A 15811-nucleotide genomic window follows, 5' to 3' on the forward strand; every position below is an offset into this window, starting at 1 on the left:
ATAACCTTTTGCCATGATGAAAATCGACCATCCGTTTCCTATCTCTTTTTGGTCCAGGACAGTATTTTGCCTCTCAGCTCATGACTACATTGTTTCTTTCATAGCCTCTTGTGAGGGACCTTTTCTAAATCCTTTTGAAAGTCTAAATGAATTATGTCAATTATTTGTCCTTTATCTCCTGTTTTATTGACATATTCAAAAATGTGATAGATTAGTGAAACATGATTTTCCTTTGCAGAAACTGAGCTGTTTAGAGCATATCATATCATGATTTTCCAGATGCTATTATTCTGTTTTTAATTATTATTTCAACACTGAGTGGGAGGATGAGGCCATCGAGAGGAGTGAGGCGTCGAGGAAGGGAGGAAGAGGGAATGGTAACTAACCAGTATCCCTGTATATACAGGATTTCAGCATAATCCAGTTGCTTTCCTGTTGAAGCCTTAACTTTTATATTTTCTTATTTTTATTATTTTTTTAACTGTACAGTCTTAACATTGCATTAACAGTTATTTGGCATGTAATTTACAGCATAGATGACAAAAATGCAGTCCAATATTTCTAATGTGTTCCATTGGAGAGTATCCTGTTTGTTATCTGTATTCCACCTGTGAGTCCTCTATCATGCTGCTGATCCAGAGTCCACATTAGAGGCAAGGAGTCCTTTAAGAAAGGGCCGCTGGATAGAGAGCCACTTGCACTAATTTATAGGTGACATATTAATACACATTTAACTTATTTTAGTGTGAAGATGACGTACATTACTGTACAGTACACCTCTACCCCGATATAATGCTGTCCTCGGGAGCCAAAAAAATCTTACCACGTTATAGGTGAAACCGCATTATATCAAACTTGCTTTGATCCGCCGGAGTGCACAGCCACCCTCCCCCCCCCCCCCCCCGAGCACTGCTTTACTGCGTTATATCCAAATTCGTGTTATATCGGGTTGCGTTATATCGGGGTAGAGGCGTATATACAGAGTTTTAAATTGTGCACTATGACTTTTAGACCACCAAAACAGGATTTTTAATATGCTTTGTGACAGCTTTGGGGCAGTTCTTTGGATGGAGCCAGACTCCATACAACATAGATTGAGATGGGGGTGGGTGGAGTGGAAAGTTTACCATTGAACTCTCTCAATCCCGGGGCTGTTGGGTGCAGTCGGTTCCCCAGCATAAATTAGGGCAGCCTGAGGGTTGCTTTGACTTATGCTGGCTATTATAACAGCCCTAATGAGCTGAAACTACAACCAAGGATTGTTAAGGTTTAAGATTATCCCAGCCTTGGCCTTTGTACTAGCAGCCCAGGTAGGCGGCAGTGTCTATTGCAGCTTTCTGTTATTGCATGAGGTGGTAGGGCTTTCTCCAGAAGCAGGATGTACTGGCACAAAGTAGCTACACCACATTGGAGAATCTGGTCCTATGCATGGAAAAGCATGTCTCATCTGTCTAAATATGCTACTACCATACATTATAAATTAATTCACAGGGATTAAACACAGTGCATAATAGCCTATTATACTCAGTAATTCAGGTAAATATTACCCATAAAACTCTTAAGTAAGAAGAACATCTGGGATTGTTCACTGGCATTCCCCTTTCTGCTTATTGTTTTCAGTTCTGCTGTTTAGTTTTCACTTAAGCACATAGCAGTTATTCACAATAGCATTTTGTGGCCTTACGCAGTATCCAGCTAAAATTGCAGTATGGTTGGACATCCTATCATGCAATTCTTATTGAAAGGGAATCTTGGAATATGGACAGTTTTGAGAGTCTACTTGTGGCAGTGAAAATGACTCTGTTGTGAAATGAATAATGTTCTGATGGTATCTGAATATTTCTGTTTTCAATTTTTTGTCTTCTTGCAGACATGTCCTTCATGTAGTGTTACATTTGCTCCCAGCAGTGATGTCACTATAGAGGAAGGAGCTATCCAAAATGGCTGTCAGGATGAACATAAAAACAATACCAAGGTAACTTAAGCTTTCTCACTCCTGACTCCCCTGCATCAGTTTTAATAGCCTCATTTTTGTACTGGGTTCCTCCTCACTTCAATATAACTGGCAAGCAGCAGAGCCAATTTCAGAATTCAGAATTTCAGCATAATCCAGTAGAATTTGGGCACCAAATTCTAGTCATCCTGGCCAAGGTTTCCAAAAGTGACTAGTCATTTTGCATGACTTAATTTTTTAGTGCCCAACTTGACACCTTAGAGGACCAGATTTTCAGAAATTGCTGAGCACCTGACCTCTGAATGTCTGACTACTTTAAAATATCTCAAGTTGGAAACCCAAAAACTGATGCACTCAAAATCACTTTTATGAAATTATTTCAACCTATGATGTTCTCTTCTCAGTTACACCTCTGCCTTAAATAATAGATAGGCACAGAAGAAGCACTCTTGTATTTATTTGGATGAAATATATGACCCAACGTGTTAACAAAACCCAGTCACTCTCCAGTATTAAACAGTGTTAAACAAGGGTTGGGTTTTGTATACAGAGACTTCAGCCTGCTTAGTATCATGGCAAACACACCACTAAAAACCCTTATAACCTTTTATTAAAGATAAAGAAAAGAAGGAAAAACAGTTAAAGTGTTGAAATGTGAAGTATTAATTAAGGTTTTCATTTTAACAACATTCCTGGTTCTCTTTCCCTTAGCTTGAGAATTTTAGAAGGAAAACTCCCCTTGTTTGACAGTCTTTTAGATGGTATCAAAGATGGTAATAACAGCTCTTGGTTAGAAGAGAAGAAGGTAGTTGAGATGGGCTATAGCTATTGTTATTACTGCTGTTGTTAAAGTTTCATCTTGTTTCATCTCATGGTATTCAGCTGAAGCTGGTAGGGGTTGGCAATGTCATCTGGATCCCTCTCTCTGATCTGGTCTGGTTCAGGTGATCTCTCAGGATCAGAATGACGAAGGCCAGTGTGGGTGACAGCCATGATGGCAAAACTCACCCCAGTAACCTCCGTCTGTTCCTCCTCTTTTCCCTCTAATGTCTGTTCTTTTAGGACCCACAGAGGGAATGGTGGGTGGAACATCCCATTCCACATTATTTTATTAACCAATTAGGCCTAATTTCTGACACCAATTTTGGTTCATTAATTTCCAGACCCACATTTTCTTGCTTACCACGCATCATCTTAACACAGTCCTTGAATTATGAATCAGCACAGACATCTTTTAAGCTCAGAAAGGGCAGAATATGCAGTGAATGCAGTCTTATTTGAGCCTACTGTATTGGGTCTAGTATGCTTGTACTACAACTCCACCATCACTCGCTCTGAGGGAGTTAGAGCAGAGTGGCTACAGGAAATTTCTATTCTTCTTCGAGTGCTTGTTCATTCTTCGAGTGCTTGTTCATGTCATTTCCAATCAGGTGTGTGCATGCACACGTGCACAGTAGCCGGAAGATTTTTTCCTAGCAGCATCTGTCAGGTCAGCCTTGGCGCTCCCTGGAGTCGCGCCTTCATGGCGCTCAATATATAGCCCTGCCAATTTGCCACCCCCTCAGTTCCTTCTTACCATCAGTGACAGTTAGCTGGAACTTCCCTGTGCTGTTGTCCTGACAAGCACATTTAGCAGTTTCTTACGTTGTTCTCCATTAGTTTTCCATTGTTCGTTAATAGTAGTTGGTAGTTCATGAGTGTTACAAAGTTTCCTTTGCGGGGGGAGAATTCCCTCCTACGCTCTCCTGATGCTGGAACATGCCAGGGTCTCCAGGCTTCAAAGCCAGCGAAGCCTGCGGCAAGAGTTTGCCCAGAAGCGATCCTTACACCTCCTGTCTAAATGTTTAGGAGAGGGCCAGCAGAAGGATCATTGTGCCATTTGTAAGACCTTTCGGTCCAGGACTTTAAAAGATAGAGAGCAGTGCCCGAAGGTCCTGTTGATGGAGGCAGCACTCCACCCCCAGTCTGACTCTGTTGGGCCACACTAGTGCTTCTCCACCGGCGATAGTCGTGCTGACTCCTGCCTGCATAGAAGGGCAGTTGAGTCCGGAACCTCCTCGCTCGCCAAGGCCGAGCCGTGAGCTGCACCTCCCTTTGACACCGGAGGCGTTTGAAGCAGCCCAAGAACTGCTTCACCTCATGGCAGCATTCTTTCCTCCCAAACAGGATAGGTCGCCAGCACCGGTTGTTCCCCGGGCCCACTATGATGGCCAGCTGATCTCCAACCCCAGTGCGCCATCCCCGGCACCGGAGCAGACCCAGGCGCCATGCCGATCCCCGATGCCTTGGTGCGAAAGCACGGTGCCTAGAAGTACCGCTCCCCCGTGGTCATCGTTTTCAGACATCTCGGAGTCAGAGTCAGACTCCTATCAGTCCCGGAGGAGTAGGAGCAGACGGTCCACGTCAACTTGGGACTGACACCCTTACCCAGCACGGTGGCCTGCACAATGGCAGCTTCCAGTGCAATGGCCCTTTTGGACTCCCCGGGCTTTTCATCAAAGCCAAGGTCGCAGCCAAGAGTCTCATTCCAGGGCAATGTCGGTGGCCTCTGCCTTGTTTGTCCCACCCGCCGGCACCAGCAGGGCTGGGGGTAGGCCTATTACCACCCTGCACTACCATCTCGAGGCCTCCAGCACAGCCAGCACTGGGCCCGGCATCAGCAGGGACTCCAGTGGTGACATTGACTCCGGCGCCAACGGCAATTCTGACATTGAGAATGATATCGGCACTGATGGCACTTCTGGCACTGGCGGTGCCTGCATCGGTGTATGTAGTCCCTACACTGAGGGGCGTGACACCATCTGAGTGCCGTGGGACCCATCGGTGAAGCAGGAAGGGAGCAGCCACCACTCATGGGGGTCTCTCTTCGCCAGATGAGGCGTTGGCGGGAATGGTGACAGCCCCGGCCTTGGAGGACAACAGGGTTCTGCAGAAATTGTTGCGGAGGGTTTCCCAGGGCCTGGGCATTCAGGCAGAGGAGGTAGTGGAGAATGCAGATCCAATGGTGGACATCCTCACCCCCTCCAGACCTGCATGTATTGCCCTGCCCCTCATAACGACCATCTCTGATACCATGAAAACTCTGTAGCAAACCCCAGCCTCATTGCCCCCTACGGCTAAGCACAACGAAAGTCACTACTCTGTGCCGTCCAAGGGTTACGAGCATTTATACACGCATCCCACACCTGACTCTCTCATGGGCGATGCTGCCAACCAATGCGAGCGTCAGGGCTTCCAGGGGCCCTCCCCGAAGAATTGGGAGGCTAAAAGGCTTGTCCTTTATGGGAGAAAGGTCTATTCCACTGGAGGCTTGCAGCTCCGCATATCCAATCAGCAGGTACTCCTACCACACCTGCTCGGTGATGGCCAAATTCACAGAGCTGCTCCCCTTGGATTCCCATGCTGAGTTTTCAGTGTTGGTTGAGGAAGGGAGACTCATCTCAAGGGTGTCCTTTCAGGTAGCACTTCACGGAACAGATGCAGCCACCAGGGTTATGGCCACAGGAGTGGCTAGGAGAAGGGGCTCATGGCTCCAGGTTTCTGGCCTCCCCTGTGAGGTACAGCAAACCATTCAGGGCCTGCCTTCTGAGACTCTCAGAAAAAAATGACAAAAGGCTAAACATCCTTAAAGACTCCAGAGCCATCCTCAAAGCCTCTATATGCCTGGGCCTCTATATGCCTTCAACGCAGCGGAGACACTTCCGTCCACAGCCTCCTCAATGGTTCGGTCATCAGAACTGCCAAGATGACTCCAGAAGGAGAAATCGGAGTGGCAGGAGAAGACCGCATCAACCCTCTAGCCAGGGCTCAGAACAATCCAAGCCATCTTCAGGGGCCAAACTGGCCTTTTGAAGGGGGTCGATTTTGCTTTGTTAAGAAGGAGACCCAGGTTGTCAAAGGTGGTTCTGATGAATCTGACCTGAGCTTCCACTTGGGTCCTGGAGCGGCCCTTGATCAGCCAGTCATCGAGGTATGGAAACACCTGTTCCTGGTGCCTGCGCAGGAACGCGACGACGACTGCCATGCACTTGATGAAGACTCAAGGTGCTGTTGACAGGCTGAACAGAAGGTCTGTGAATTGGTAGTGAGTACTGTACACCACAAACCTGAGGTACTTTCTGTGGGGCTGAGAAATTGCAATATGAAAATACGTGTCCTTCAAGTCGAGGGTGGCATATCAGTCTGCTGGATCCAGCAAAGGGAGGCTAAAAAGACCATGTGGAACTTGAGTTTCTTAATGAACTTGAGTTCTTGCAGGTCCAAGACAGGCCTGAGGCCGCCTTTGGCTTTCGGTATTAGGAAATATTGGGAATAGAAGCCCTTGCCCTTCTGCTCCTGAGGAACCTCTTCCACTGCCCCTAGCGATAGTAGCGAGTGAACCTCGCGTATAAGGAGTTGCTCATGAGAGATGTCCCTGAAGAGGGAAGGGGAAGCGAGGTGGAAGGGTAGGGCAATTGGATGGAGTATCCCCTATCGTGTGGAGCACCCAGCGGGGTCCGAAGTAATACAGGACCATGCATGGTAGAAAGGGGATAGTCAGAATGAAAAGGTAAAGTGAGGTGGATCCAGATCTTGCTCTGGTGCACTGTCCTCGACCACACCTTCAAAAGGCCAGTTTGGCCCCTGAAGATGGCTTGGTTACGAGCATTTATACACGCATCCCACACCTGACTCTCTCATGGGCGATGCTGCCAACCACTGCGAGCATCAGGGCTTCCAGGGGCCCTCCCCGTCCAGAGGATAGAGTTTATAGGGGTAGTACTGTGGACTCGACCCAAGCCAGGGCATACCTGCCGGAAGCAATGTTTCAGGCCCTGACAGATATCATTCGAGGCATCAGACAGTTTCCCGCCACCACAGCAAGGAACTGCCTGAAGTTTCTTGGTCACATGGCTGCCTGTACCTACGTGGTGCAGCATGCCAGACTCAGGCTTTGACGCTTCAGTCGTGGCTGCGTCAGTGTATCCCCCAGCCCGGGACAGGTTGTACAGGATCGTGACCCTGCCTCACCCAGTACTCGACTCCCTCCTGCGCTGGCTCAACCCTCAGGAGGTGTGCTCAGGGGTCCCCTTCACCAGTCTGCAGCCATCTCTCTCGCTAGTGACAGACGCATCAGACTTGGGCTGGGGAGCTCATCTGGGAGACTGCAGAACCCAAGGTCTCTGGTTTCACGCAGACCTGGCTCTCCACATCAACATCAGAGAGTTGAAAGCGGTGCTGTAGAACTTCTGTGTGGAACATTCAATACACCTGCAAGCAGGCCACTCAGTGTTCATAGAATATCAGGGTTGGCAGGGACCTCAGGAGGTCATCTAGTCCAACCCCCTGCTCAAAGCAGGACCAATTCCCAACTAAATCATCCCAGCCAAGGCTTTGTCAAGCCTGACCTTAAAAACCTCTAAGGAAGGAGATTGCACCACCTCCCTAGGTAACCCATTCCAGTGCTTCACCACCCTCCTAGTGAAAAAGTTTTTCCTAATATCCAACCTAAACCTCCCCCACTACAACTTGAGACCATTACTTCTTGTTCTGTCATCTGGTACCACTGAGAACAGTCTAGATCCATCCTCTTTGGAACCCCCTTTCAGGTAGTTGAAAGCAGCTATCAAATTCCCCCTCATTCTTCTCTTCTGCAGACTAAACAATCCCAGTTCCCTCAGCCTCTCCTCATAAGTCATGTGCTCCATCCCCCTAATCATTTGTGTTGCCCTCTGCTGGACTCCTTCCAATTTTTCCACATCCTTCTTGTAGTGTGGGGCCCAAAACTGGACACAGTACTCCAGATGAGGCCTCACCAATGTCAAATAGAGGGGAATGATCACGTCCCTCGATCTGCTGGCAGTACCCCACCTTATACAGCCTAAAAATGTCATTAGCCTTCTTGGCAACAAGGGCACACTGTTGACTCATATACAGCTTCTCGTCCACTGTAACCCCTAGGTCCTTTTCTGCAGAATGCTGCCTAGCCATTCGGTCCCTAGTCTGTAACAGTGAATGGGATTCTTCCGTCCTAAGTACAGGATTCTGCACTTATCCTTGGCCCAGTCCTCTAATTTGTCTAGGTCCCTCTGTATCCTATCCCTACCCTCCAGCGTATCTACCACTCCTCCCAGTTTAGTGTCATCTACAAACTTGCTGAGAGTGCAGTCCACGCCATCCTCCAGATCATTAATGAAGATATTGAACAAAACCGGCCCCAGGACCGACCCTTGGCAACCGGTTTCAAGCGGAGTGCCCCAACTAGACATGAAGCCATTGATCACTACCCATTGAGCCTGACGATCTAGCCAGCTTTCTATCCACCTTCTAGTCCATTCATCCAGCCCATACTACTTTAACTTGCCGGCAAGAATACTGTGGGAGACCATATCAAAAGCTTTGCTAAAGTCAAGGAATAACACATCCACTGCTTTTCCCTCATCCACAGACCCAGTTATCTCCTCATAGAAGGCAATTAGGTTAGTCAGGCATGACTTGCCTTTGGTGAATCCACGCTGACTGTTCCTGATCACTTTCCTCTCCTCTAAGTGCTTCAGAATTGATTCCTTGAGGACCTGCTCCATGATTTTTCCAGGGACTGAGGTGAGGCTGACTGGCCAGTAGTTCCCCGGATCCTCCTCCTTCCCTTTTTTAAAGATGGGCACTACATTAGCCTTTTTCCAATCATCTGGGACCTCCCCCGATCGCCATGAGTTTTCAAAGATAATGGCCAATGGCTCTGCAATCACATCCGCCAACTCCTTTAGCACCCTCGGATGCAGCGCATCTGGCCCCATGGACTTGTGCTCGTCCAGTTTTTCTAAATAGTCCTGAGCCACTTCTTTCTCCACAGAGGGCTGGTCACCTTCTCCCCATACTGTGCTGCCCAGTGCAGCAGTCTGGGAGCTAACCTTGTTTGTGAAGACAGAGGCAAAAAAATCATTGAGTACATTAGCTTTTTCCACATCCTCTGTCACTAGGTTGCCACCCTCATTCAGTAAGGAGCCCACATTTTCCTTTCTTCTTGTTGCTAACATACCTGAAGAAACCCTTCTTGTTACTTTTAACATCTCTTGCTAGCTGCAACTCCAAGTGTGATTTAGCCTTCCTGATTTCACTCCTGCATGCCTGAGCAATATTTTTATACTCCTCCCTGGTCATTTGTCCAATCTTCCACTTCTTGTAAGCTTCTTTTTTGCGTTTAAGATCAGCAAGGATTTCACTGTTAAGCCAAGCTGGTCACCCGCCATATTTACTATTCTTTCTACACATCGAGATGGTTTGTTCCTGCAACCTCAATAAGGATTCTTTAAAATACAGCCAGCTCTCCTGGACTCCTTCCCCCCTCATGTTATTCTCCCAGGGGATCCTGCCCATCAGTTCCCTGAGGGAGTCAAAGTCTGCTTTTCTAAAGTCCAGGGTCTGTATTCTGCTGCTCTCCTTTCTTCCTTGTGTCAGGATCCTGAACTCGACCATCTCATGGTCACTGCCTCCCAGGTTCCCATCCACTTTTGCTTCCCCTACTAATTTTTCCCTGTTTGTGAGCGGCAGGTCTTGAAGAGCTCTGCCCCAGTTGGTTCCTCCAGCACTTGCACCAGGAAATTGTCCCCTACACTTTCCAAAAACTTCCTGGATTGTCTGTGCACCGCTGTATTGCTCTCCCAGCAGATATCAGGGTGATTAAAGTCTCCCATGAGAACCAGGGCCTGCGATCTAGTAACTTCTGCTAGTTGTCGGAAGAAAGCCTCGTCCACCTCATCCCCCTGGTCTGGTGGTCTATAGCAGACTCCCTCCATGGCATCACCCTTGTTGCTCACACTTCTAAACTTAATCCAGAGACTCTCAGGTTTTTCTGCAGTTTCATACCGGAGCTCTGAGCAGTCATACTGCTCTCTTACATACAATGCAACTCCCCCACCTTTTCTGCCCTGCCTGTTCTTCCTGAACAGTTTATATCCATCCATGACAGTACTCCAGTCATGTGAGTTATCCCACCAAGTCTCTGTTATTCCAATCACATCATAGTTCCTTGTCTGTGCCAGGACTTCCAATTCTCCCTGCTTGTTTCCCAGGCTTCTTGCATTTGTGTATAGGCACTTAAGATAACTTGCTGATTTTCCTGCCTTCTCAGTCTGAGACAGGAGTCCTCCCCTCTTGCACTCTCCTGCTCGTGCTTCCTCCCGGTATCTAATTTTCCCACTTACCTCAGGGCTTTGGTCTCCTTCCCTCGGTGAACCTAGTTGAAAGCCCTCCTCACTAGGTTAGCCAGCCTGCTTGCAAAGATGCTCTTCCCTCTCTTCGTTAGGTGGAGCCTGTCTCTGCCTAGCACTCCTCCTTCTTGGAACACCATCCCATGGTCGAAGAATCCAAAGCCTTCTCTCCGACACCACCTGCGTAGCCATTTGTTGACTTCCACAATTCAACGATCTCTACCCAGGCCTTTTCCCTGCACAGGGAGGATGGACGAGAACACCACTTGCGCCTCAAACTCCTTTATCCTTTTTCCCAGAGCCATGTAGTCTGCAGTGATCCGCTCAAGGTCATTCTTGGCAGTATCATTGGTGCCCACGTGTAGAAGCAGGAACGGGTAGCGATCCGAGGGCTTGATGAGTCTCGGCAGTGTTTGCTAACCCTATGATCAACCAATTTCTAAAAGGACTCGACAGACTGTACCCTCACATCCTCACACCCTGTCCCCATCTGGGACCTCAACCTGATCCTCTCTAGGCTCATGGGACCACTATTTGGACCACTGGTGACATGCTCCCTGCTCTACCTCTCTTACAAGGTGGCGTTCCTGGTAGCTATAACCTCGGCCAGGAAGGTGTCTGAGCTCAAGGCCCTAACATCAGACACTCCATATACCGTGTTCTATAAGGACAAGGTTCAGATCAGGCCTCACCCTACTTTCCTCCCGAAGGTTGTGTCACAGTTTCACATCAACCAGGACATCTGTCTCCCGGTACTCTACCCTAAGCTGCACTCTACTGGCAGGAAGCAGAGACTTCACTCACTGGATGTCCGCAAGGCGCTAGCCTTTTACATCGAGAGAACGAAGCCATTCAGAAAATCGGTCCAGTTATTTGTGGCAGTGGCAGACAGAATGAAAGGTCTGCCTGTGTCATCACAGTGCATTTTGACATGGACCACATCCTGCATTTGTGAGTGCTACAACCTGGCTGGGGTTCGTGCACCCCCAATCACTGTGCACTCTACCAGGGTGCAGGCTTCATCAACAGCATTCCTGGTGCAGGTCCCCACTCACGAAATCTGCAGAGCGGCAACGTGATCTTCCATCCACACTTTCACCACACATTATGCAATTACCCAGCAGGCCAGAGACGATGCAGCCTTTGGACAAGCAATGTTCCAATCAGTGGAAGACTGACCTCACCTCCTGAACTTAGGCTTCTCGTAACTGTTGTTCTTCGAGATGTGTTGTTCATGTCCAGTCCAATACTCACACTCCTACCCCTCTGTTGGAGTTGCCAGAAAGGAGGACTTGAGGGGGTGGCGGGTTGGCAGAGCTGTATATTGAGCGCCATGAAAGCACGACTCCGTGAGGTGCCCAGGCTGACCCAACAGATGCTGTGAGGGAAAAATCTTCCAGATACCGTGCATATGCGTGCGCACACATCTGATTGGAATGGACATGAACAACACATCTCGAAGAACAACAGTTATGAGAAGGTGAGTAACCGTTTTTCCCAGTGCAGGCCTCAGCACATCAGGAGGCAGTTACTTCAAAAGAAAGATGTTGGTCATCTCAAAATGCTGAGGTAATATGCGTAGGATACTTTTACCCCTTCTGCTTCTGTTTAAGTGTCACCTACCACAAACCACCAGAGACTCCGTAAACCAAACAACCTCCACACAGGCTGAATTTTTCTTTGAGATTTCCACCACTGCAGCACCATCAGTGGCAGCAGCGGTTATGATCCCTAGTGTATATTAGCTGTTGACATTTTAACCACAGTTTCATCTGTCCCTGCTTAGAGGAGGTCTGTGGAACGCTGCATAAAATGCCAGTAGTGTTTTCTACACTAGTGCCACTTTGAGCTGCAACAGTGGATAACTAGAAGAAAAATACTAGCGTACGCAAGTTATATGCACTGTAGATGCAACCGTGTTGATCCCAGGATATTAGAGAGACGAGGGTGAGGTAATATCTTTTATTGGACCAACTTCTGTTGGTGAGGGACCCAAGTGATTGAGCCACACAGAGTTCAGAGACCTGAAGAAGAGCTGTGTGTGGCTCGAAAGCTTGTCTCTCTTACCAACAGAAGTTGGTCCAGTAAAAGATATTACCTCACCCTCCTTGTCTCTCAGCATACACAGGGTCAGATGTGCCTCATTTATTCAGTTTAAATATTACCAGCCAAAGCAAGACTGATATATATATGCTGCTCGGTGACTCTGGAATGCCTACGATAAATAGAAGCAGATTGAACGCAAAAAACTAAAACATGCAGTGGCACTTGAGTCCCAGGTCCTACGTACTCCTTAAGTTTCTTGAGGAGAATGGCAATAAGTTTCCTCTGGCAGACCTCTTTCCCTAGAGACTGCCCACTCTTCATAATCCCTTTATTAGAAATGCGTTATTGCTGCCTTTAGATGCCAGCTTAGTGTTTTCAAGCACCTATCTCAGTTCTCCTAAACTACATAAGGAACTCATCTGGCTCCTAACTTCCTGTGGAGTTCTCCTTTCCCAATATGCACCTCTCTTTATTAGAGGAAATTGGGATAGGGTGCATCAGTCAGTCTGCCAGTCACCATCAGAAACTACTGTACAGCTAGAGTTAGCAAAATTTATTAAATAGGGATTTTCTGCTGCCACACAAGTAATTTTAAAATCTAATCTTGTCTGGTTAAGATTAACAGAGTGGCGATAGCCCAGAAAAACCTAGAGCTGACGGAAGGGAAGATTTTTCTTAGGGATTTGAGCCTCTGCCAGAGAGCTGAAAGAAAAAAAGGCTCAGAGAAGTCACAGTCACAGAGTTTAAGGCCAGAAGGACCATCAGATCATCTAGTCCAGCGGTTCTCACAAATAATTTTTTGGTGACCTCAGAGTGTGACCACTTTGCTGGTGGCTGCTCTGATAAATTTTCCCTAAAATACTTAACTTTAGGAAAAACAAACAAATATGTGCACGTACATGTCCAAATCATTGTAATTTATGTATGTAGTAGGAAGGCGGTAGGAAGTAGAGCTCCCCATTCAGCGTTCCCATTCTTGTGCTTGGAGTGTGTCACGGAGCGGGAGCCCCTCACCCTGCTGGGGAGCTGCCAAGACCTGCAGCAGCTTGGAGCTGTTGAGCTGCTGCGGTAACTACAGCAACTGTAAACAGTGAGTGTGGCTCCAGGTGGGGAAAGTACGAACCCATCTCTTTGTCCCTCCTCCTTCAGTCCTTCAGCAAGAGCCCATCCTGGGGAAGGTGAGTCAGGAACTCACTAGCCGGCTGGGCGGGAGAGGGGGAGCTGCCCAGAGGAGCACCCCTGAGACTGAACACAGCAGCCACCTCCACTGACAAGAGCCGCCTCTGGCGCCATGCACACTTGCAACACGTGTCTCCAGAGGCTCTGCCCAGAGCCCCCAAGGAGACTGTGTGGTGCAGGGCTCTGATCCCTGCTGGCAGTGCCAACATAAACACCAAGGTGGCACATCTCGCTGCCTTTGGTAACAGCTATTCAGGAGCAACAGCTGGGCACTGCAGAGAGGGACCGCTGTTCCCCCACCTCCCCCCCCACCAAAATTCTAAATTCATGCTTTGGAGGATGTCATGGTCGCAAAAAAAATCTGCTGGTGGCCACATTTGAGAAATGTTGATCTAGTCTGACCTCCTTTGTATCACAGACCATCAACACCATCCAGCAGCTGCACACGAAAAGTAGACCAAAGTATTACAGTCCCCAGAAGGCTAAACCAATATGCGACGGGCAGAGAATAGGAGAGACCAAGGTGCACTCATGCCTGAAGTGCCTGCAATGGCTGGGAATTAATTATGGGAAATATACCCAGATAATCCTGGCAAGTGATCTTCCCTCCATACTGCAAGGAGGGCAAAAAAAAACCAACCCAAGGTTCCTGCCAATCTGACCTGGGGGAAAATTCCTTCCTGACCCCACGTATGGTGATTACTTAGACCCTCAGCAAATGAGTAACAATCAGCCACCTAAGCATGTGAGAGAGAAAGTGCTTGGTGCCACCTCAGCACTGGCCTCCCCATCCAGCGTGTCAACTCCAGCTGTGGCCATCTCCAATGCTTCACAGGAAGGAGACTAAAAACAAACAAAAACACACCCCTTCCTGGACCAGAGGACCATCTGAAGCCCTGAACCATGAACTTTAGGAACAGAGGACATAAATTGGAAGGGACTCCTAGCCCTGCCCCCAACCATCACAAGCAGCCCTGTGATACAATTGCTTTTCTAATTTCCAGCTTGAATTTGTTCATGGCCAGTTTATACCCTCTTGTTCTTCCATATCAGGCTTCTCCACGTATCAGAGGGGTAGCCGTGTTAGTCTGGATCTGTAAAAGCAACAAAGAATCCTGTGGCACCTTATAGACTAACAGACGTTCTGCAGCATGAGCTTTCGTGGGTGAATACCCACTTCTTCAGATGCAAGACTTCAGATGCAAGTCTTGCATCTGAAGAAGTGGGTATTCACCCACGAAAGCTCATGCTGCAGAACGTCTGTTAGTCTATAAGGTGCCACAGGATTCTTTGTTGCTTTTAGGCTTCTCCACATCACTCTAAGGAAGCATACATTTTCATCAGTTTCCTCAGATGAGCAGAAAGAATTAAAAAAAAATAGTCTAAAGAGATATGTCATATTTTAGCTTCTATGTAAACATTTTCTACAGTTAATGTATTTTCAGGCAAAGAAACTTACTAAAGTGTTAATTAAAAGAAAAAAGAACACCTTCAAGTGGGGTGGGAATTACCTGTTCACCAGCTCTTGATTTAGTGGATTCCTTATGGAGATGGTCCTGATTTAAATTCCTCTAACCAAGTAATGTTTAAATATAAGTACCCTAGGTAGAAAAAGCTTCAGATGGAAAGGGATCATTCCTCATTGAACCCGCCTGTCTGCACTAGCATATACAATCCTCATTCCTTTTGCAAGATAGCACATAGTCTCTAAAGATATATTAGTTAAAAAAACTAATGAGATTCAGAAGGTATTATATATGGTCTTTTGGCAAGAATCAAGTATTCCGTCAGTTTAAATATCTGATATAGTAGTCTTTATTTGGAGACTATGGTCTGTCTTTGCAGAGGATGACTTATGAGCCAGATTAGTTGGGAGAAAGAATTTAAACAGAAAAATGTAAATGATTATTGGAAATTGTTTAAAAGCATTTTATTCGAGAACAAGCTAAAAAACAAACAAACAAACAAAACCCCACAGTCAAGAAGGAAGCCTGCACTAGTTAAAAAAGCCAACCGGGATTAGGGAGAAGTGAAGGCAACTGTAAAAACAAAACAATGTATAACAAATGGAAGAAAGGGAAAGTTGGTAGTATAAATATAAATCAGACGTTACAAATTGTATAAAATTGTTATGGGAGGCAAAACAACACAAAGAGAGATCTATGACCAGAAGAGTTAAGGACAATAAGAAGGAGTTTTTCAAGTATATTTAGGAACAAAAGGTATCTTAACAATGGTATTGTTTCCTTACTAGATGAAAATCATGGAATTGTCAATAATAATGCAGAAAATGCAGAAGTGCTTGGTGAAAAAAACAGATGACATAGTAGTATCATATGATAACATTTTCCATTCATTGGTAATTATGGAAGGTGTGGAACAGCAGCTACTAAAGATAGTCATTTTTAAATCAGCAGGTTCGGATACCTTGCATTCAAGAGTT

At 46.9% G+C, this 15811-nt stretch overlaps 1 protein-coding gene across 2 annotated transcripts in view; it reads left to right on the plus strand.

Moving 5' to 3' along the window:
* The window catches only part of ADCY9 (adenylate cyclase 9), a 179813-nt gene that overhangs the window by 97315 nt on the left and 66687 nt on the right, over window positions 1-15811 (plus strand). For both annotated transcript variants that reach the window (XM_039491147.1, XM_039491148.1), the window contains exon 3: window positions 1871-1975. In XM_039491147.1, the coding sequence (XP_039347081.1) occupies window positions 1871-1975 (105 nt within the window). The remainder of the gene's footprint in view (window positions 1-1870; window positions 1976-15811) is intronic.

The sequence above is a fragment of the Mauremys reevesii genome, linkage group 10 (assembly GCF_016161935.1).
Source record: "Mauremys reevesii isolate NIE-2019 linkage group 10, ASM1616193v1, whole genome shotgun sequence".
Taxonomy (NCBI): Eukaryota; Metazoa; Chordata; order Testudines; family Geoemydidae; genus Mauremys; species Mauremys reevesii.